Source organism: Nomascus leucogenys, chromosome 5 (assembly GCF_006542625.1).
Source record: "Nomascus leucogenys isolate Asia chromosome 5, Asia_NLE_v1, whole genome shotgun sequence".
Lineage (NCBI taxonomy): Eukaryota > Metazoa > Chordata > Mammalia > Primates > Hylobatidae > Nomascus > Nomascus leucogenys.
In genome coordinates this window covers 68,199,508-68,222,718 of record NC_044385.1, presented here as the reverse complement: position 1 = coordinate 68,222,718, position 23,211 = coordinate 68,199,508, and the positions used below count along the sequence as shown (strand labels likewise).

The following is a 23,211-nucleotide window of genomic DNA, read 5'->3' as shown; positions in this document are numbered from 1 at the left end:
CTCTTGGAGGTTATTTATTTATGTGTTTATTTATAGTCAGGTTTACTGAGAAATAACTTCTATGTAGTAAAATTTACGTTTTAGGGTATATAGTTCCATGAGTTGCCATTGTATGTGTAACCACCATCACAATCAATATTTGAAACATTTTCCTCACCCCCCCCAAATTACCTTGTGATCTTTTGCATTCCATTCCCTCCTCCTAGCTGCAGTCTCTGGCTATGTAATTTCTGTCCCTCTAGTTTTATTTTTTTAATTGAGATAAATTCAAAAAACATAAAATTGACCATTTTAACCAAAATCATTTCAGTGGTTTTTAATATATTCACAATGTTGTGAAGCCATCACCTCTATCTAATTCCAGAAGATTTTCATCATCTGCAAAAGCCCACTAAAGCAGTTGAAAACTTTTACTTTAAAAGCTGGCTAAACATGCAAGCTTTGAAAAACTTGTTAAATAAACATGCAGATTATCAGAGATTCTGGTTCAGTAAACATGAGATGGGGCTCTAGAATCTGCAACTTTAACAAATTCTCAGGTGTTCCTGATGCAGGTGGTCCTCAAATCACATTTTGAGAAGCTCTCCTCTAAAGAGAAAGCTATTTTAATAGAGCACAATAAAGTCTAATTTTAGAAGAGACACACATGTAGTAATTGGAGTGATCCCTTATAAATATAACCTGGATCAGGATCCTTGAGACCTCACCATCCTCTGTCTCATTAACATTAATAACGACACATTTTTCTCTTAACCCTGCTGCCCATTCAGGACCGTATCTCTTTGGCAAAAACTCTTTAAATATTTCTGACCATCTGTGAGGGATGTATGACACCTCTTTGTCGCTGTCTTCTCATTTCAAAGTCACTTGGAGACCCCTCCTAGTGTCACAACTCATGATGCCAGTACCAAGAATGAATATCAAGAACATCAAAGTCCATGGAACGGTTGTGTCTTCCAACTATCCCTGTCTTGAATTGGATTCCCTGAAAACAGACTTTGAGTTGGAGAACTGTGTGTAGAAGGTTCTTTGGGGAGTGCTCCCAGGATACACACCTGTAAGAAAGGCAGGAAAGAAGACAGACTCAGCACAGAGAGAGAGGCCAAGGGCCCAAGTAGTCCTGTGGCCAAATCTTGACGATAGCCTTCCAGTGTTGTCCCCTATTGAGGCAAGCTGGCTGGGCCTTTGTATCCTTGCAGGAGCCAGTCAGTGCTACAGAGTGTTCTCCAGAAGAGGGACAGTTCCCTGTGCTGAAGGGCATTTTCCCATGAAGGACATAGCTCTGAGCCATCAGCAGTTGATATTCCCAGCATCTGAGGTATGGATGTTTAGGACCTGAAGAGGCTACCTGAGCAGAATACTACAGTATCTACCACAGTCAGCTCTGCACTAGTCACATCCATGTGCCTTTTCATAGTAAGTTTACTTCCTCGCCAGGATTCTGGTTGGTCTTGTTTTCTGTGGAACTAGGTTTTTTTTTTTCTTTTTGAGGCAGAGTCTTGCTGTGTCGCCCAGGCTGGAGTGCAGTCGCATGATCTCGGCTTGCTGCAACCTCCACCTACCGAGTTCAAGCGATTCCCCTGCCTCAGCCTTTCGAGTAGCTGGGATTACAGGCCCCCACCACCATGCCTGGCTAATTTTTGTATTTTTAGTAGAGAGAGGGTTTCACCTTGTTGCCCAGGCTAGTGTTGAATTCCTGACCTCAGGTGATTCACCCACCTTGCCTCCCACAGTGCTGGGATTACAGGTGTGAGCCACCATGTAATCCTGTGGGACTTACATGAGAAGGTAACTGGGAAGCACTCAATTTAGCCCGTACTGCTGCAGTTGATTAGAGGCTGTAACTGATACTCAATATCCACCTCTTCCTTTACGCATTTTTTCAATTCCCTTTAACCTCAGCTAGGACCTATGCTAGTCTAGGTGGCTTGTCTAGTACAATGACCCAGAAGCTCATTCCTGTAGGGTTGGAGCCCTTGGCTACCATGATCCTGCAGCTTCTGTAGTTGTTGATTTACCATTAAAACCGAGCAACTGAGAAACAAGAGATGCTCCCATGGATTATCCCTGTGCCAAACATATTCTACACGGCCCCTAATGTGTAGCAGAAACTCTGACTCCTCCTGATGATTAGGGTCAATTACTCATCCACCTAAGGGGAGGATTTTGACAGAAACTCTCATAACATTCCTCAAGCCAATGGAACTTTAAGAGACTGTGCATTGCCTTTAAGATGTTATAATGTGTAATTTGTTTATTACAAAAAACGTTCATGTAAAAAGGAAATAATTTGGTGAAATATTTCTGAGCTGCCCTGTCGTGATACCCCAAGCCTTTTACATCAAAAGCAAAATACTTCATTGACCTGAATCCTTGTCTAGCTACTCCCTGCCTCTTTTCTTTCACAGCCAAAATCCTCAAAACGTAGTCTCTACCTGCATTTTCCAAAGCATCTGGGGAATAATAGTTCCATGGTATAAAAAAGCAATTTTAAGGTAATTGAACTTGTGAATTTTCATTATAAATAATAGTTAAGATTTGCTAATGGCTTACTGCAAATCAGTGTTATCTTATTTATTTTATTCAGGCATTCACTCATTCTACAAATATTTACTGAGTTCCTACTATGCACCAGTCACTGTGGTCGGTCCTGGGAATGTAGTGTAATACAACTACAAGAATGTAGTCCCTACCCTCATGGAGTTCATACTTTAGACTTTAGTGGAAAGACAGATATTAATCAAATAATCACACAAACAAATGTGAAATTGATGTGGTGCTTAATGCTATAAAGGAGAAATAGATGCTCCTATAAAATAACTGGGAAATTGACTTAGTCAGAAATGTCATGAACAACTTCCCTAAGGAAAAGAATATTGGGCTGGAATTAGAATAATGAATAGGAGACATATATATGTATGTATATGTTTATATTCACATACCAAAAATTTTCCACATTTGATTTTTTAATAAAACAATCCACAGATCAGGAATTTCAGCAAACTCTAAGCAGAGCAAATACAAAGAAAAACATACCTACTAACATTATGGCCTAACTTCTGAAAACCAAAGCTAAAGAGAACAATCTTAAAAGCAGCTAAAAGAAAAAAGACATTATCTCTCTCACACACACAATTATAAGAATAAATGGATTCCAGAATATAGTAGGATGACACCCTTTAAAGGGCTAAAAGAAAAAAAAATTCAACTAGAATTCTCCATTCACTGAAAATGTCCTTCAGAAAGGAAGAAGACATTAAAACATTTCAGCTATATAAGAATTGAGAGAGTCATTGCCAGCAGACTTGCACTATCAGAAATGCTCAATGAAGTTCTTCATGCTGAAGGAAAATATTGCCAAATGGAAATTCAGATCTATAGGATGGAATGGTACACACTGAGAATGGTAAACATGTGGGTAAATATAAACGAGTATTTTCATTTCTTAAAAATTTTAAGCAAGGGGATGTATGCTGAATTGTGTCTGGTCAATTTGGGAACCCCACTCCTTTTGGAGGCTACATTTTCTGGAATCCTTTTCCCTTGGTTCTAAGTTAGAGTTGACCAAAAGAAAACCTTACCTGAGATCTGGAAAGCAGAAATAAAGCAGAAGCCTTTACTCTTGAAAGGCTGTGGTCAGACATGCTGTGGTAACTAGCAAGTTTCACTTTGTTCTCATTCTCCTGTTCTGTGTCCAGCTAATCTTCCCAACTGCTGGTCCTACTGAACAGTAATGACCCCAAATCCAGCACCAAGTACTTGACTAGAGGCCCACAGAGCATTAAAATGGCTCTATTCAAGGCTGCAACCAGCTATCATGTTTTCTGATATGTTGTACTATTTTTAGTTTTCATCTTAGCTGACTTCTGTTTGAGGTGTTTGATGGCCCTGTTTTCCTGAAGATGATCTACTCGACTCTTGGCTTTGTTGACATTATGATCTCCTGGGTTCTGCATCTCTCACTGCTTTCTAGTCTCCTGAGTTCGTCTGCCTATCCTAACATGTGCTCTCCAGGATTCTGTCCTAGGTTCTCTGTTCTCACTCCTACACACTGCAGAGTGATCACACACTGAGGAGGTCAGAGTGTCTCCTTCATTAGTTCAACAAAACAAATTTGGAATTTTGCTAGCTACTGGGGTCAATGGGGAGGGGGTGCAGTCCAGAGATAAAAGACACTGATCCTGCCCTCAGGGTGCCCATAGTCTACTGAGGGAGACAGAACTTAAGAGAAGATTGTTGATAGTATAGCAGTGAGTGGTGGGAGAAGGTTGGATCATAAGGGGCTCAGGAGATTTGGTAAAGAGTTTTGAATTAATCTTGAGAGTAAAGGAAAATCAATCAAAGATTTTATATAATGAAGTGACATAGTTAGATTTGCATTTTAGAAAGATCATCCTGGAAATGATGGGGAGGAGATTAGAGGGTGACAATACTGGAGAGAGAAAATTATTAGGAAGTTCCTGCAGCAAACCAACAAGTTATGATTTAGGCCTGAAACAGGGCAATGGCAGAAAGAGCTCGAGATGAGGCAAAGGATTAGATGGATAAGTGGTGGCTCACTCCTGTAATTCCAGTGATGCAGGAGAATCTCTTAAACCCAAGAGTTTGAGGGAGCAGTGAGACTGGGTGGCAGAGTGAGACCCTGTCTCTCTCTCTTAAAAAAAACAACAACAGGCCGGGCGCGGTGGCTCACGCTTGTAATCCCAGCACTTTGGGAGGCCGAGGCGGGCGGATCACGAGGTCAGGAGATCGAGACCACGGTGAAACCCCATCTCTACTAAAAATACAAAAAAATTAGCCGGGCGTGGTGGCGGGCGCCTGTAGTCCCAGCTACTCGGAGAGGCTGAGGCAGGAGAATGGCGTGAACCCGGGAGGCGGAGCTTGCAGTGAGCCGAGATTGCGCCACTGCACTCCAGCCTGGGCGACAGAGCGAGACTCCGTCTCAAAACAAAACAAACAAAACAAAACAAAACAAAAACAACAACAACAACAACAAAAAAACAGAGAGAGTGAGACACAGGTCAATTTATTGGGATTTGGCTCTAATTTGGATATGAGAAGTAAAGCTATGAGAAAGTTTAAGGAGGACCTGTGGTTTCTAATTTGGTTAACATTAAAAAGACTTCCTATGACTGCGGTAGGGACATAAGAGGAGAAACAAATTTTAAGGGAAAAAAGGATGAGTTCAGTTTCAAGTTTAAGGTATCTGTGAATCCTTTAGAGTAAGATTATGCGACTTAGGCACTACTGACATTTTGCGCCAGATCATTCTTTGTTGCAAGGGGTTGTCTTGTTCATTGCAGAATGTTTAGCGGCAGCCCTGGCCTCGACCCAGTACATGCAGGTAGTACCCTACCCCCAGTTATAAAAATATAAAATGTCTCCCTTCAGACATTGCCAACTGTTCCCTGGGGGACAAAATCACTTCCAGTTGAGAATCAGTGATTTAGATAGAGGTTGCTCCCATGGTTTCAGCTGCCACGCATATGCTAATGATACTCGTATTTGCATCTCAGCCCACACCTTCTCCTGAGCTCTAGACTCGTGTAATTAACAGCTTACCAGACATTTCCAGATTGGCTGGACAGGATGAGGGCCAATTCAGCTCAGGGTGATATTTACATTCCATCTGTACGAATTCTATTCAGAATCCCATTCAAGGTGCCAGTTCTTTAAATCCATAAGTGGCACAAACTGTTGTCAAATTCCTGTATGTATAGAGAAGTTTCTCTTAAAAAAAAAAAGTGAGAAAAAAAAGATTTTATTTTTATTTTGGGGATTTCTTTTTTCCTGGGAGTAATGGCTCCATAGTAGCTAAATAGGTACATATTTCAGGACCACAGGGAAATGTATGAATTCAGAAATGGACCGTTCAATTAAGTGACATTGGTCAGGAATAGGTTGTTCTAAATTTATGGATTTAAATGTGTCAAGGAGAATTCATTCTCTCTGTGGAGGACTAAGCTAATGTTTTTTCCCTTCATTTTACTTCTCCCAATACTAAGATGAACATATGTTTATAATAGAAATTTTTGAAACATAAAAAGGATAAACAAAAATTTATAATTATTTTTGAATCAATCATTCAAATGTACTCTGTAGTTTTGTATATTTATTATATATTTGTTATAAATTAGAATCATGTTGGATATATAGTTTTGTTTCCTAGCCTTTTAAATATTATGTTACAAAGATTTTACAACTGCATAAATTATAATTACAATTTAGTTAGCCATTCTTATTGAATAGTTTTCAATATCTCAGTATTATTAATACTGCACAAAACATCCTCATACCAAATCTTTGATAACATCTCTGTTTATTTCCTCAAGCTAGAGTCCTAGAGGTGTATAAAATGTTTCTAGCTCCCTGACATGTTGTCATATTGCATCCCAGAATAACTGTACCACTTTACACACCCACAGGAATATATAAGAGGATTCTCCTACCCCATTCTTATTTCCAATTTCTTACTCTCTTACTCCACTCTTATCTTTATTATCAAGGGTTTTTTTGGTTGTTGTTGTTAAAAAAAATCATTGCCTATCTGATACACATAATTTTTTTTCCACCTTAAGTTGAGCAATAAGGTTTGTGCTATTAGGCATTTTTTTTTCTTTTTTCCTTTTTTCTTTTTTCTTGTTTTTGAGACTGAGCCTCACTCTGTTGCCAGGCTGGAGTGCAGTGGCCTGATCTCGGCTCACTGCAAGCTCCGCCTCCTGGGTTCAGGTGATTCTCCTGTCTCAGCCTCCTGAGTAGCTGGGATTGCAGGCACGCAACACCACACCCAGTTAATTTTTGTATTTTAGTAGAGACAGGGTTTCACCATGTTGGCCAGGATGGTCTCTATCTCCTTACCTCATGATCTGTCTGCCTTGGCCTCCCAAAGTGCTGGGATTACAGGCGTGAGCCACCACGTCCAGCAGCTATTAGGCATTTTTAAGGGGTGCACTGTGCATTGTTACAGAGGGAAGGAAAACACTCAGGTCGAATTGCTACTCAGGGAAGCCCAGGCCTGGTCACCTTGGGGAAGGCTATGAAGGGGGTTCCCAGCACCCCCTCCCTTATGCCTGGTTGCCTCCCATAACCACCCCGCCTTGGGGGCCCCAGCTCTTTTATGCTTTTTACTCTCGATCTTATTTTGCTCTCATGAAAGAATTGAATAGATATGGGTAAGGCTAAATTCCTTAACCATCGATGCACATTTAAATTATGTTTTGTTTGTTTTACTTACAAATACAATATGTTTCTTCTACCATACAGGGTCCTGCAGATCTTTGAGCGTTAAGACAAAACCTCTGTCTTGAAAGACTTTGTGAGCTGGTCCTGAGAGACTGTGGCCAATGCCAGTGTGTTATCTATTTCTGAAATCCGAACTTCAGAATGAGGGGAAGGGTGTCAAAAACCCTGCCTCAGCGTGTCAGGCAAACCTGTATATGAGAGCTGCGAGTTTGTTTTGTTGATTAGTTGATTGGGGCTGTGGTTGTGGGCATGGAGGTGTAACACATTCTTTGTTCTCGTCTACCTTTGCTCCCTTCCCTTCCTAAGTTACAGAAATAACACATGCTTGTTTGAACGTGCATTTGTTACAACAAGCATGTGGTTTTTTTGTATCTTAAAATAATACCAAAAGAAATAAAAGTTTTTCCCTTACCCCATCATTATCCCTCCAAGGTAACCATGTAAACAGACTGGTATGTGACCCTCCACACCTTTCCTCACACTTACACAACACATACCAACAAAAGTACATAGCTGGGGCTGGGTGCGGTGGGTCACGCCTGTAATCCCAGCACTTTGGGAGGCCAAGATGGGCAGATCACTAGGTCAGGAGATCCAGACCATGCTGGCTAACATGGTGAAACCCCATCTGTACTAAAAATACAAAAAATTTGTATTTTTTGTATTTTGTATTTGTGGTGGCACACACCTGTAGTCTCAGCCACTTGGGAGGCTAAGGAAGGAGAATCGCTTTGACCTGGGAGGCGGAGGTTGCAGTGAGCCGAGATCGCTCTGCACTCCAGCCTGGGCGACAGGGCAAGACTCTGTCTCCAAAAAAAAAAAAAAAAAGGATATAGCTGGAACTGTGCATTCATTTTCCTTTTACTATTATGCCTATTGTGATTGCTATGATTACTATTATGTTCATTACTCTCCAGCTTGTTTCGCTAACTTAACAATATGTCATGTACATCATTTTAAGTCAATGCACACAGACTTACTCCTCCTCCCTTTTAAAAATAGACAACTGTTAATTGAATAAAGTAATAAATGCACATGGTACAAAGTCAAACACTATAAGACAATACAGTGAAATATTTGTTTGCCTCCCAACCCGACTCTCAGTACCCTCCCCAAAGGGAACTGACTATGTAGAGTAACAAGACATGAAGAAGGAGTTTTTCCTTTCTTCCTGGAAGTGGAAAATGGGGCCCAGTGCTAAGGACAGAGAGGCACGATGACTTTGCATTCTAAAGAGTCCTGCCAACATTCGGGACTGGATACCTTCCCCAGAGTTTAGTAAATCAAGCAGAATTGCCTTCCTACCACTAGCAGGCACCCCATCTAAAACTCCGTAGTGTATAAGGAGAAGTGCTGGGGAGGCGAGAGAGGAAACGAGCCATTACTTTGATTGTAGGTCTCAAGAGGAGAGAAAAGACATTTTTCTCATGCATGCTGTCCCTCTCATCCCCAAAGCCAAGTGAAGGGGGACGGTCCCAAGGGAAGCACAGGGGTTGGGTCTAGCAGTGGCACAGCCATTTCCCCAAGCTCGGCAAGGTGCTGGAGTTCCCTATTAGTCAGGGGCATATTGTGTTGCATGCAGGCAAACTAGAGTCCTGCAGCTGTTCCCCGCAACCCCAGCAGCAAAGGCTGTGGGATGTGCCACGGGAGGCAGGAGCAGGGCAGAGAAAAGAGGGCCAGCAAGAGCCGGGTGGTCCACTCAGGAAACTGCGCAGAGAAGGGTCTCTGACAAACTTGGGCCTACAGCCCTTGTGGAGCTCACATTTGCACAGTGGCCACACAGAGAGTAGTGAGGACTATAATTTAGCTGTTAGGTTGGTGCAAAAGTAATTGCGGTTTTGTCATTACTTTCAATAAATAGCAAAAATCTCAATTACTTTTGCACCGACCTAATAGAAATTCTGACAAGTAACTAGGAAGGGAAAGAAACATAATTGTGCCCAGGTAAATAAGGAGACTTTTGTTCTTTGCCCCAAACATCCTCTCTGTACCCAGCAAGGAGGCTCTGGGGCAAAAGCTCTCAGGTGGAATAGTACCAGGGGCTAGGGTGAAGTTGGGAAATCTGCTGGTGGGGGGTCTCACAATGACAGGGTGCCATTCCTAGCATTTAATGGTCAGCCACCAGGGATAATAGACCACCTTCAGTGCCTAAGTGAACCCTCATTATAAAACTTGACCCACGCAGTTATTCAGTGTTCTTGTGCACAGTCATGTGAGGGAGAAACCTGCACCTATGTTTTAAATAGAAATATATTTTTATTTTATTTATTTTATATATTTATTTTATAATTTCATTTTAATGTTTACCTGTGTATAAATATTAAATATACATACAAAAATTGTTTGCAATTTTCTAATATGCACTGAATTTTATTCTGCAGTGGTTATGGGTTGTGATTTTCCAGCAACCCTCAACTTTTAGCTAGGGGGTGTGAAACACATCAGAGCATTTCTGCCATATTTTTGGGATTTCACTGGATTTGTGAAAGGGTCTTAATAAGTCATGTAGATTTTGAACAGGCAGGTATGGTTGAGTCTCTATTTTGGATCACAGATCATATTTTCTTCCTGCTCTAACAGTGCATACTAAGGAGAAGGAAAGGGAGTTGTTGTTTGTGAGGAACGTGAAATATGTCAAAGATGATGCCAGGCACCTAGCTTGGAATCGTTATGATTGCTAGTTGTCTGAGCTAGATGTCGTTATCCACATTTTATTGGCATTAAAACAATAAAACTAAGGAAACAAAGGCTTTCACTAACATCAAGCTAACCTTGCTGGATTATACTTCTTTTCTTACTCCTGCTTTTCCACTCACATTTTAAACTCCAAATGTTTTTGTTTTCTTTTTACATAAAGTCACCATTTTTTCTTGAAATGGCATCCCTTGTCTTTTGTGGTTACCAATATCTCTAAAATCTGGTTTCCTTTGTCACAATCTTACTTTAGCTTTGGATGTCTTTCTCTTTTGATTTTCACATGTAATTAGCCACTTGATAATTATTCCACAATGGCTCTTGAATTTAACCTTCTCTTCACAACAATCAAGTCCCTAGTTACTTTACATGTATATATGGATAAGTTATTTATGCCCTGTAAGCCTAGGTGTTCCCATTTGTAAAACAGAAATAACAGCTCTGATACTTAGTAATCACTCAACAAAGGCTACCCAGGAGGCCATTATGGAGAACAGAATTTACAACTAGTATGAAACTTTTTTCCCAATCCCCTCCTTTGCAGCCACTGAAGAAGGGGCTCTATTCTGACATCAGCTGGTATAGTGTATTCCAATTCTGGCACTAACAACCTGGAGTTAGTGCAGACCCCACCAGTTAAAGGGCATTGGTCCAAAGCAAAACAGCCCTCACTTCAGACTGTCTACAAATCCAGAGGGGGACGGGTCCCACAGTAATTCACTAAAATGACTCACATAACTCAGGAAAGTGCTATATTTACAATAACAGTTTTATTATAAAGGCAGGAACAGCCAAATGAAGAGATACATAGGGTGACGCCTTGGAGGGTTCCAAATGTAGAGATTCTACACTCTCTGCCGCTCTGCATTCTGGTGTGTTGAGATGTTCATCAACCAGGAAGTTCCACTGAGCTTTGGCATCCAGAGTTTTTTGGGGTTTTGGCCACATAAGTGAGATCCATTTCCAATCCCCCTCCCCTTCCTGAAGGTCAGAAGGCTGGGCTGATATCATATGGTTCAAAGCCTCAACTCTTTAATCACATGGTTGATCTTTCTGGAATGATCAGCATCCATCCTGAAGCTATCTAGGTTCCACCATGAATCACCTCATTAGCACAAACTGAACAGTGTTCCCAAAGGCTCATGAATAATAAAGAGACTCCTATTTGTGCCAGGAACTCAGGACAAAGACCAGACAAATTACTGATTATATGACAGGCTTCAAACCAGAGTTTGAAAACCACTGACCAATAGGGCAAACTCAAACTTCTAAATATAAAACAGACTAAATAGATCCTAAGTTCCATAGGAAACTGTCTTATTTGCTATGGTTTCCCAGTGAATAGTGCAGTACAGGGCATGTAGCAGGCACTCAATAATATCATATGGAACAATTTCCTTAAATTCAATCATATACTGTCTAGGACCCTTTTCCTAGATACTGTGAGCACCAATACGTGTTTTCCCTTCCCTATGTCTAATCTAGGCTCCTGGAGGCCTCTGTACATTCTGACTAAAGATTTGGTAAATGCCCCGAAACAAAGTAATCCTTCTTTATGAATAATCACAATGCATGATGCCCAAAGAATGATTTACTTAACATGTTTCGTTAGTTTAAAAGAAAACAGATATCACACACATTTTGGTCATAACACAAATAGTCCACAATGATGAATTTAGAAAATCATTTACCATTAAATTTTAGGGTCCCTTGTGTAATAGAGAAAAGGCTATAAAGGTTGAGTGTGTGTAGAATCAGTAGTTTAGAAAAAGAGTTAAGAGTCATCTGTGTTCTCAGAGGTAGATTTACATTTTAATACTAGATACATTTGCTAACATTTCTATTTCTCCAGTGATGGTCACTGTGTTTGGCATGAAGTCATATTAGATAATGAGGAACTACATTCTTTCTTTTCCTCCCTCTTGCTTCCCACTCTCAACTAAAAATATAAATGACTGTTTATTATAACCATTTGGTTCTAAGAAAAAGATCTCTTTGTAGCATACTGCCCACAACCATGACTGTTTCCTCTTTGCCACCTATTTTGGCCTGTTTTCCCCAGGCCTACCACTTCCTATTTCTTCTCTAATCTCCATTTACCATATTGTGTTTTGATAATTACCACTAATTAGTACTAATTAGTTACCTACCATATCAAGCATCATCTCTAATACCTGGATCTGTAGTCATAAAGTAAGTGACAAGCCTAGTATATGACAAAAATGGACAGAAAGTGACAGAAAATGACTAACATTTAAGTACAAGAGAAACTAATAACCACCTCACATGCATTAGGAAAGTCTGCGATTAAAAAAAAAACAGAAAATAACAAATGTTGGTGAGGATGTGGAGAAATTAGAACCCTCACACGCTGATGGTAGGAAAGTAAAATGGTGCAGCTGCTATGGAAAACAGTATGGTGCATTCCTAAAACAGTTAAAAATGGTATTACCATACGATACAGCAATTCTGCTTCTGGGTATGTACCCAAAAGAATTAAAAGCAGAAGCTAAAAGAGATATTTGTACACCCATGTTCATAGCAGCATTATTCACAATAGCCAAAATGTTTGTAACCCAAGTGTCCATCAACATATGAATGGATAAACAAATTGCAGTATACACATAAATGAAATAGTATTCAGCCTTAAACAGGAAGGAAATTCTGACATGTGCTACAACATGGAAGAATCTTGAGGACACTATGTTAAGTGAAATAAGCCAGTCACAAAAGGACAAATACTGTATGATTTAATTTATATGATGTGATGGTCAATTTTATGTGTCAAGTTGACTGGGCTACGGGGCACCCAGATATTTGGTCAAACGTTATTCTAGGTATGCCTGTGCAGATGTTTTTGGATGAGATTAACATGTGAATCAGTAGACTGAGTAAAGCAGATGGCCCTTCCTAATGTGGGTGGGCCTCATCCACTCAGCTGAAGGCCTGAATAGAACAGAAAGGCTGACTCTCCCTCCAGTAAGAGGAAGCTTCTCCTGCCTGGCTGCTTCAGCTGGGACAGCACATCTTTCCTGCCTTCAGATTTGAAGGGGTCTGGAGCCTGCTGGCTTTCAGACTGGAACTTATACCATTGGCTTTCTTGGGTCTCCAGTTTGTCAAGTGCAGATCTCAGAACTTGTCAGCCTCCATAACTGTGTGAGCCAATACTTTCTAAGTCTCCCTCTCTCTCTGAAATCACATTCTGTTGATTCTGTTTCTCTGGAGAACCCTGACTCTGGAGAAACCCTGTTTCTCTGGAGAGCCCTAATATATTTGAGTAATCAGAGTAATCAAATTTGTAGAGACAAAGTGTAGAATGGTGGTGGGCAGGGGCTGGGAGTGGGGTGAATGAGGAATTATTATTTAATAGGCACAGAGTTTCTGTTTGCAAGATGAAAAGAGTTCTCTGGTTGGAGGGTAGTGACGGTAGCACAACAATGTGTAAGCACTTAATGCCACTAAACTGTACATTTGAAAATGGTTAAGGTAGTAATTTTTATATTGTATATATTGTACCATAATTTTTTAAAAATATAAAAACAACCATCTTATATATTAAACACACCAAAGTTAGCTGTGATGACAATAACCAAATGTAACAGCATAACTGTCTTTGTATTATCCATCAACCTCATTATCTATGATTTGTGTTATGAAAGATGGTATTGGTGGGAGTAATGGCGGGCATCACCCGCCTTTGCTAATTTCTCAAGATTTTTTAAGAATGTAGAAAAAAAGAAATTCATTTAAGAAATACTTAATGAGTACTTACTCTACCAGGCAGTGTGTGAGGCACTTTGGATATAGTGCTCAGCCAGACCATCCTTCTGAAACTTAGGCTCCACTGAATGGGAGAGACAATAAAAGATAAACCTGAAGTACTTATAGATTGTGACAAGGGAAATGCTGAGGCATGACACTGAGAAAGAACCAGTTATGGAAGTATTAGGAAAAGCCATTTCAAGCAGAGGGAACAGCAAGGATAATAGTACAATAATCCCTGAACTACTTAAGAAAGTGATACTTACATGAAGTTGCGGACTTTGAAGGGTGCCGAGTGAAGGGAATTTCCTCAAGCTTACAGAGTAATGAAATAGGAGACGCCATGTTTCCATCTATAAAATAAGAGGGTAATATTCTACGATAACCAGATCCTTTTTAACAATTATTTTGAGGATAAATACATGGATCAAGGAAAGTAATTCCTAAAATAAATAGACTACTTATTGAAAACTTGAACATGAGTTTTTATCAATTAACTATATATACTATGGCTTGACAATTTTAATGGAATCTTATAGATCATTCTTTTTTAACAAAGGAATTTCTAGGCCAGGTGCAGTGGCTCACTTCTGTAATCCCAGCACTTTGGGAGGCCGAGGCAGGCAGATTACCTGAGATCAGGAGTTTGAGACCAGCCTGGCCAACATAGTGAAGCCTTGTCTCTACTAAAAATACAAAAACTAGCCGGATGTGGTGGCAGACACCTGTAGTCCCAACTGTTCAGGAGGCTGAGGCAGGAAAATTGCTTGAACCCGGGAGGCAGAGGTTGTAGGGAGCTAAGATCGTGCCACTGCATTCCAGTCTGGGTGACAGAGTAAGACTCCATCTAATAAATAAATAAATATAATAATAATTTCTAAAAAACCTCTAAATTATCTTCTTGAAAACTCATATGTGGTGAGATGGATTTGTTGTTGTGGTCCTCAGAGCAAACTCAGTATTAGAACAATTGACATAACAGGCATTATAGCAGAATTAAAAGGTGGCTCTGGGAAAATGGGTCCCAGAATGGTGGAGAGCATGAACCAGAGACACCCAGGCCAACTCTGTTCTCCTTTGCTGGCCTTTGCTGATGCAGGTGTGAAGCCAAAGATCCAAAGAGCCCGATATTGTAAATATTTCTTCCTAAATAACACAGGACTTGAAAATTATGTAATGCAAATTATAATGCTATAAGAACTGAGCTTTCCTTGCTAGGTAAGACCATGCCTTGAGTGGACAGTAGTGCTGGAAGCATGTGTTCCCATTAAGGACTTGGTGAGGAGGGCAAGGGAAATATACATGTGTGGCCACCTTGCTTCCACCAAGATTTTTTCTTCTTTGTTAATAAGTTGGGAACTTGATGTAACTTACAGCTATAATCCACAGCCCACCCTATTTTTACATATATAGAGAGGTATTATGAAGTGATCAATACCCAGGATACCCATATCTCCCAGTAAAGCAACTCCTACCAAGGCTTCAGTGGTAAGAGATGGCATCAGTCAGAATTCTTGGAATTATGAGCAACAGAAAGCTATGACAAACTTACTTGTATACATTAAGTCAGGATTTATTTACTCATGATGTCCAAAGCAATGTTTCAGATTGGGGTGATTCACAGTTCAAAGTATATCACCAGGACATTTTGTTTCCCTTGGTCTCAATCATTTGTTTAGCCTTTCTCTTGTCTCGGTCAAGCTTTTCTCGAATTAAAGCCAAAATGGCCCTGGCAGTTCTGGACTTATGTGAGGCTACAAGCATCCATAATCTTAGTAAGAAAGAGTCCCTGCACCCATGTGCATCTCTCACAAAGCTTTCTGCTTGGTGCTGGGTCAAGCACTATGAGGCCAAATCACATGCCGAAACTCTGTGCCTGGTGAGGTGGAGTTAGGTGATGGACACCCTCACTTGGTATGCAAGATGCAGGTGTTACTTGCATCAGAGAAGCAGAAGGAGTGGTCTGGCAGGCAAATATGACAGAATATCTAGTAAAAAGAGAAACATAGACATTGCTCCTTTGGAGGTAAAGGGATGGAATACCAATGTGCCCTTTTATACACTTCTTCATATGTAATGAAAAATACTTATCATAGTAATCAAGGCTTCTAGACACCCCCGAAACACTGAATTTACATTTAATGCCCATTCAAAATATTTTAAATTATGGAGTTGCCTAACTTCTAAAGATTGGTTACTCGAATTGTTAACATTTCCTGAATACCTACTGTGTGCCAGGTGTTTTGCTAGACACTTTACATCTGTTATTGAAGCCTCACAACACTCTATTAAGTACTATCATATCTTTTTTTTTTTTTTTGAGACAGGGTCTCGGCTCTGTTGCCAGGCTGGAGTGCAGTGGAGCGATCTTGGCTCACTGAAACCTCGACTCCTTGGTTCAAGTGATTCTCCTGCCTCAGCCTCCAGAGGAGCTGGGATTACAGGCACATGCCACCATGCCTAGCTAATTTTTGTATTTTGGTAAAGATGGGGTTTCACCATGTTGGCCAGGATGTTCTCGATCTCCTGACCTCATGACCACCCGCCTCGGCCTCCCAAAGTGCTGAATTACAGGCATGAGCCACTGAGCCCAGCCATATCTGTTTTACAGATGAAAATATTGAGGTGCAGAAAAGATAGCAATTTGGCTAATGTCATACAACTAGAAGTGATAAAGTATGATTGAAGCCCAGATTTGCCTGGTTCAGAAGCCCATAGTCTTCTTTGTATTTCTTCCTTACTTAAATCTATTTGCTCACATGGATTTGAGCTGCCTAAGTGTGGTGGAGGGAAAAAGTAATGTAAGTTGGCAACCTATTAGGAAGTGTCAATATTCTTATATGCAGAAAGCTCTTAAAATTAGTTAGAAAAATATTTTAAAAATACACAAAGGAAAATTAGATAAATAATAACTAAAAACACAAATTACTTATGAAAAAATGTTTATCCTTACTGGTAATCAAAGGGATAAAAATAAAAACACCCATCTATCTGGTTAGCCCTTTCTCTCTCTCCAAACCAGTCCCCCTAGCCCCTGTCTCCCACCTGTCTTCTCCAGCTCTGCAGCAGGCATGCATGAAATGAAAGAGGCTGGGAATGGTGGCTCGTGCCTGTAATCCCAGCACTTTGGGAGGCAGAGGCAGGGAGATATTTGAGCCCAGGAGTTTAAGACCAGCCTGGGAAACATAGTGAAACCTTGTCACTACCAAAAAAACCACAAAAATTAGCTAGGCATGGTGGTACATGCCTGTAGTCCCAGCTACTAGGGAGGCTGAGGTAGGAGGATCGCATGAGCCCAGGAGGTAGTGGCTGCAATGAGCTGTAATCATGCCACTGCACTCCAGCCTGGGTGACAGAGCCGGATCCTGTCTCAAAAAAAATGGAAAAAAGAGCAATAAGAGGTCAGTCTTGGAGTACCAAAGAAACAGTGACTTTCGTTTTTTTTTTTTTTTTTTTTGAGACAGAGTTTTACTCTTGTTGCCCAAGTTGGAGTGCAATGGTGCGATCTCAGGTCACTTCAATCTCTGCCTCCTGGGTTCAAACAATTCTCCTGCCTCAGCCTCCCGAGTGGCTGGGATTATAGGTGCACATTACCGCACCTGGCTAATTTTTTGTATTTTTAGTAGAAATGGGGTTTCTCCATGTTAGCCAGGCTGGTCTCGAACTCCTGACCTCAGGTGATCCACCCGCCTCGACCTCCCAAAGTGCTGGCATTACAGGCGTGAGCCACTACATCTGGCCGTGATTTTCCTTTTTCCCTCCCTCCCTATAAAGAACAGTTGTCCAGCTTCATGACTGAAATGTGTGGCACATGGATGATCTATAGGTATTACTAAAGATGAATATTCTTGGGCCCTTTCAGACCTATTGACTCAGAATCTTTGGGTGCAGGAAGGCACGAAACCCTATAATCTGCATTTTAGTAAGTTCTCCAGGTAATTAGGATGCACACAAAAGTCTTGGAACCACTGGTATGAACCTTTGATTTCTTAGCTGGGGTAGACAGTAGGGAGGAGTGGAGCACCCACCTTTTTTCAGTCAGACATAGCATGGAAGGATTATTAGTTGCATTTTTCATCAAGTTACATTAATGTGGTATGTAAAAAATATTCATCCCAAACTCTGGAAAGAGCTTGACAGTCAATACTAGCTTTTGGTAGTGTGATTTTCTTTTTTCTTTTTGTTTTGAGACAGAGTCTCACTCTGTTGCCCAGGCTGGAATGCAATGGTGCTATCTCAGCTCACTGCAACCTCTGCTTCCCGGGTTCAAGCGATTCTCCTGCCCCTGCCTCCCAAGTACCTGGGATTACAGGCACCCATCATCAGGCCTGGCTAATTTTTGTATTTTTAGTAGAGACGGGGTTTTGCCATGTTGGCCAGGCTGGTCTCAACTCCTGACCTCAGGTGATCCACCCATCTCGGCCTCCCAAAGTGCTGGGATTATAGGTGTGAGCCACTGTGCCCGGCTGGTAGCTTATTTTTTAATAAGCATGTGATCAGATATTTTAGTGAGAGTTTGAGAGACTTTACACAGATTGTGATGAACATCTTTTAAAACAAAACACCTTTGGTTCATCTTTAAAAACATTGTGAAGGTCCATTCTTTCCCATTCAGTCTCATTGCCATCAGCGCTGTTCATCATTTCAAGTAGAGACTATTTTTACTGCCACGTAGCTAGCACTTGATGCTTCCTGTCTTCCTAATTCAATTCATAGTATGTCACCACCTAAAACACGGTCAAAAAGTCCAGTAGCTGCCCAGTTTGCTCATCGGATGAAGTCCAACTTCATCCAGCTACTCAAGATTCTTCACTCTGTAACCTTCTCCTCGTGCTCTGCCAACACCTTCTACTACTTTCTAAAGATTAACCTCCTCATCTGGCTTGTCTCATGGCCCCTGTAACTGAACTCTGTCAGGACTCCAAGCCTCTACTTAGGCTCTATACCCCTCTTCTCTGTTTATCCAGTCCTAAATGGCATTCAAAGTTAAGCTCAGGTGCTGCCTTTTCTCAGGCTCAAAGTTTTCCTCCCCATTGTAGCTTTGTCACTCTAAAAACCCTTCACCATTTTTCCATTTCCTGGAGGTTAATGTGCAAACTCCTTCTCTTGGCATACAACATGACCCAGATTCTCTTTCTGGTCTTATTCTTACAAACTGTTGTATATACTTGACCTCTAGACACACTGAATCACTCTCTTGTTCTCAATCATGCCCTGCACTTTCAGCTGTTTCTTTCTCTCTCTCTCTGTACATGATCCGTCTGCCAGATTTGACTTGTCTCAGCCTGACAAACTCTTGTATAATATATCCTACGTGAATCATTTCAAACACTACCTTCTCTGTGAAGACTTCAGGTGCAGCAATCCACTCCGCAGTATGTTGAATCTAAATCTCTGACACGTGTCTCACTGTACTGCAATTCTTTATTTGTATATTTATCATCAATACCTAATGTGAGCCCATTGAGTCACAGTATCTAGCAGGGTACTGTTTATACAGCAGTTACTCAATAAATATTGTCGTTGGGAGGCTGAGGCAGGAGGATCACTTCAGGCCAGGAGCTTGAGACCAGCCTGGGCAACATAACAACACTCCACTGCTACAAAAACAAAAACACAAAAATTAGCCAGGCACAGTGGTGCATACCTGCAGTTTCAGCTACTAGGGAGGCTGAAGCAGAAGGATCACTCGAGCCCAGGAGTTCGAGGTTGCAGTGAGCTATAATACTGCCACTGCACCCCAGCCTGGGCAACAGAGTGAGACTTTGTCTCTAAAAAAATAGAACTAGGCAAAAAATGTTGTTGAATGCTGTAACTTGTGCATTGTCTTAACTCCAAGAGCTCTTAGTGCTTATATCAACCATTTTGCAAAATTGCCTTAGGTTGTTCTCCCATTCTTTCAGGTGTCTACTGAGTTCCAGCGAGATTAAATGGAGATATCTCGACCAAGGTATTCAATTCTTCTAGCCTCAGTTTCTTCATCTGTAAAATGGAGGATAATAATAGTACTTCAAAGCATTTTTATGTGAAATGGGATAATTCATTAAAATCTTGATGCATAGGATGTGCTCAAAGTAGGAAAAGCATTTTATAAACTTACAGTCTAAATTTATGTCTTAGGGTTGCTATGAGGATTAAATGAGAAGATACACATGAAACGATGTCATAATATATTGTGTAACTACTTATTACCTTTATTTTGACTGTCTCCTCATCTAGGTTAGAAGCCTGGTTCAGCCTGCATTCCTCAAGTCAAGTTCTTCCGCTGGATGCCCAAAGCCGTCCTTACCTAGCCTTGTTTGACTTTTACAGTCTCCACTCTTATCATTCTCTTCTCAGCACTCATCACAGGGTTAGGCGCAGGGTAGGTGCTATGTATTTAGACAGTGGCAGCTCTAGAATTAGCAAGGTCTTTAGCTGAAAGTGAGGTCTTCTGCCTTCTTTTTGATGTTTGCTTGTGTAACTTGTCTCAAATATTTTGCCTTTGTCAATTCACTGTGACATTTTGGGGATGCAGTCTAATTACATTAGGCTTAGTTTGCTTTGTGGTAGGACCGTTTCCGATGTTGGAATGTACGAGAGGGTGGCAGTCTTAGCCAGTGTCCTACTTTTTCCTTTACTAAAGACATAAATTATCTTTATATAACTCTTGTATTACAGCATGACTGGAAAAGCGCTTGATCTGGATCCTTTCTGATCAATTTCCATCTATCATTAAGATGTGAATTTTTTCCTTAGAATTTAGGAAGCGGTAATAAAACAGAGAAACAAACAACCACCACCAAAAGGACAAAGGGTAAAGCTTTCACGTACGGTTTGGAAACACTAGTGTGGTTACAATGAATCAAGACAGTTGTGAAAGTTCCCATCATCTTGTGCATGTTTTTCTCCATTTCCGAAATCTGAAGCCGAGTACAGGGAAAGCTCCCTATACTTACTGGGCCTTTAACTAAGAAACGAAGACTTGGTGCAAGCATCTGAAGAGTCACACCGACAAATGCTCCTAAAACCCTTGGCATTTCCTGAACTCCTGAGATTCTGTGGGATCGCAGGGAAACGGCGGGTGAAGGCCTGGTGCATCCAGGTGAACAGACAGTCTCAGGGACTGCGAACCGCGCGCCGGAGCCCAGCGCCGCAGCTCGGAGCACCCCCGCGGCGCGGGCCGTCCCGGGACGGTGCCGGCTCTTTGGGCTGGAGCTCCGCAGGCTCTTTCCGCCCGCCTGGGCCATGCAGGGCCGGGCCGAGTCTACTGAGCCGGCCGCGCCGGGGGGAAGGAGTTTCTGGCGGACTCGGCTAGGTGCCGCTTCCTGTCCCCTTCTCCGCGCTGCCTCACGGTGCCTGCCCGGGACGGAGCTCGACCCCCGGGCCCCCTCGCCGTCCCCGGCAGCGCCCCCGGCCCCATGCAATCCCGGCTCCTACTCCTCGGGGCACCCGGCGGCCACGGCGGCCCGGCCTCGCGGCGCATGCGGCTGCTCCTGCGGCAGGTGGTGCAGCGCAGGCCGGGTGGCAACAGGCAGAGGCCGGAGGTCAGACTGCTGCACGCCGGCTCGGGGGCCGACACAGGTAACTCGGGGTGCGCCCCTGTCCTCCCTGGTGCCCCTGCGTTCCGTGCCGGGCCCCCGCGCGCCCCCGCCCCTCCTCTCTGTTGCTTCGCTGCGCTTGGAAGGACCGTTTGTGGAGCGGGGAGCTGAAAGATCGAGGTTCTAGTCCCGACCTCGGCGCTAACTGCTGTTTAACGTGGGGCAAGGCGCTCTCCCTCTCTGTGCCTGATTCTGCAACCCGAGGGGTCTGGACTAAGGTTTCTGATGACCTAGAAGAGTGATTTCTCCTTCCCCTGCCGCTGCCTTTACCCCCAGAATTCTGACTTAGATTATAATACTCGTAGAGGTTAATCCCTCAGCCCTATGGAATTATTGAAAGCTGGATTTGACCTTGCTCTCTGAGCCTCAAGGGCCTGGAAGCCGGTCTGTGTCATGTTCTAGCCAGGGCTTGTGGCGGCTTAGAAGGGAACATTCTCGCCAAAGAACCCATAGTTCACGGTGTTTTAAATGCATCCCCGAGCCTTTCCAAGTTTTACAGGAGTTTTCCTTAAAGTTTCACATAATTCTTAGGGCTGACAGTTACACCTTAATTTAGTTAAAACACTTGCCTCTACAACTGAGGTAATTGAAACCCACAAGGGAAAAGTGATTCGCTGGAAAACACACAACTAATGACTATGCTAGAATCACATGCTTTGATTTCTAAGCTCAGTATTTTTTGGCTGTACTTGAGCTGGTTTTAGGAATTCTTTTTCTTGTGTGTTAGTGGAGTTGGAGTTACTGTGGTGGTTAAGGAAAGGATATCTGTTGTTGCTACCCTTGAATGGTGAAGTGATTCCAGACAAGATTTTGTCAGTGTCAGTGCTGCTTGGAATAACAGGTTTTCACTATGAAATTGTAGGTTTCGTTGTCCTCTTGCATTTTCCCCGCAACCCCCAGTTTTCCTTGCTAGGAAATGAGCATATGGGCTGGGCGCGGTGGCTCACGCCTGTAATCGCAGCACTTTGGGAGGCTGAGGCGGGCGGATCACGGGGTCAGGAGATCGAGACCATCCTGGCTAACACGGTGAAACCCCGTCTCTACTAAAATAAAAATACAGAAAAATTAGCCGGGCGTGGTGGCGGGCGCCTGTAATCCCAGCTACTCCGGAGGCTGAGGCAGAAGAATGGCGTGAACCCGGGCGGCGGAGCTTGCAGTGAGCGGAGATCGAGCCACTGCACTCCAGCCTGGGCGACAGAGCAAGACTCCATCTCAAAAAAAAAAAAAAAAGCATATTTAGGTCCCACGCATTTCATTTTATTCATTCAAGACATACACCCGCCCCGTCCCCCACCATAGTGTTGCAATTTCAAATTTTGCTTTTTTTTTTTTTGCTTTTTCTCAATTACTGTCATTTCTAGGCTGTTTATTCATTTGTTTTTTTTACATTTTTTGTGTGTTCTTTATTTGTTTTTTGCTCCTTTGCCCTAGAAGGCAGAGGTGAAAGGTGGAAGTATAGCATAAACTATAGGTTGGGTTTTGGAGTTAAACAATCTGGGTTGGAATCCACTTACGCAGTATCTAACCATGGGTCGTTGAGGGTAGGTTACTTAACTTTGTGTCCTAGTTTTCTTAACTGTAAAAGGATAAGAAGAATATATCTATTATGGTTGTTGTGAGGATTTATTAATTAATATAATCTGTGGCACATATTAATGCTCAATAAAAGTTAGCTTTTTTATTCTTAGTATGTACAGTTTTAGCTATTTGAGAATTATTCTGTTTCCTTGCCTTTGGAAGACATGAAACCAGGTTTGTTTAGATTCAGGACTCTCTAGGTAGGCAGATTTAGCAGAGTGAATTGACTTGAACTTTTTAAAAACAATTGTTCTTTGTACATGGATAATACATGTTGATTGTAAAAACACATGAGTTTTTAAAGTCTGTATTATATACGTATTGGTAGATAAGTTGTAAATGTCCTCAAATTTCG

The 23,211-nt window shown here is 41.9% G+C and overlaps 1 protein-coding gene and 1 long non-coding RNA gene across 5 annotated transcripts in view; one reads left to right on the top strand and one right to left on the bottom strand.

The window, feature by feature from the left end:
* Positions 1–301: 301 nt before the first annotated feature.
* Positions 302–20,946, bottom strand: LOC105739851. Its single transcript, XR_001115839.2, has 4 exons — positions 19,891–20,946; positions 13,709–13,780; positions 5,563–5,730; positions 302–1,055 (listed from the first exon to the last, which is right to left on the bottom strand). It is a non-coding gene; the product is annotated as an uncharacterized LOC105739851 (long non-coding RNA).
* Positions 20,947–20,999: 53 nt separating this feature from the next.
* The window catches only part of VWA8 (von Willebrand factor A domain containing 8), a 424,992-nt gene continuing 422,780 nt past the window's right edge, over positions 21,000–23,211 (top strand). For all 4 annotated transcript variants that reach the window (XR_004030158.1, XM_030813328.1, XM_030813329.1 and 1 more), the window contains exon 1: positions 21,000–21,261. Coding sequence is in view for 3 of the 4 variants with exons in the window: in XM_030813328.1 (XP_030669188.1) it covers positions 21,099–21,261 (163 nt within the window). In the remaining variant the exon portion in view is untranslated. The remainder of the gene's footprint in view (positions 21,262–23,211) is intronic.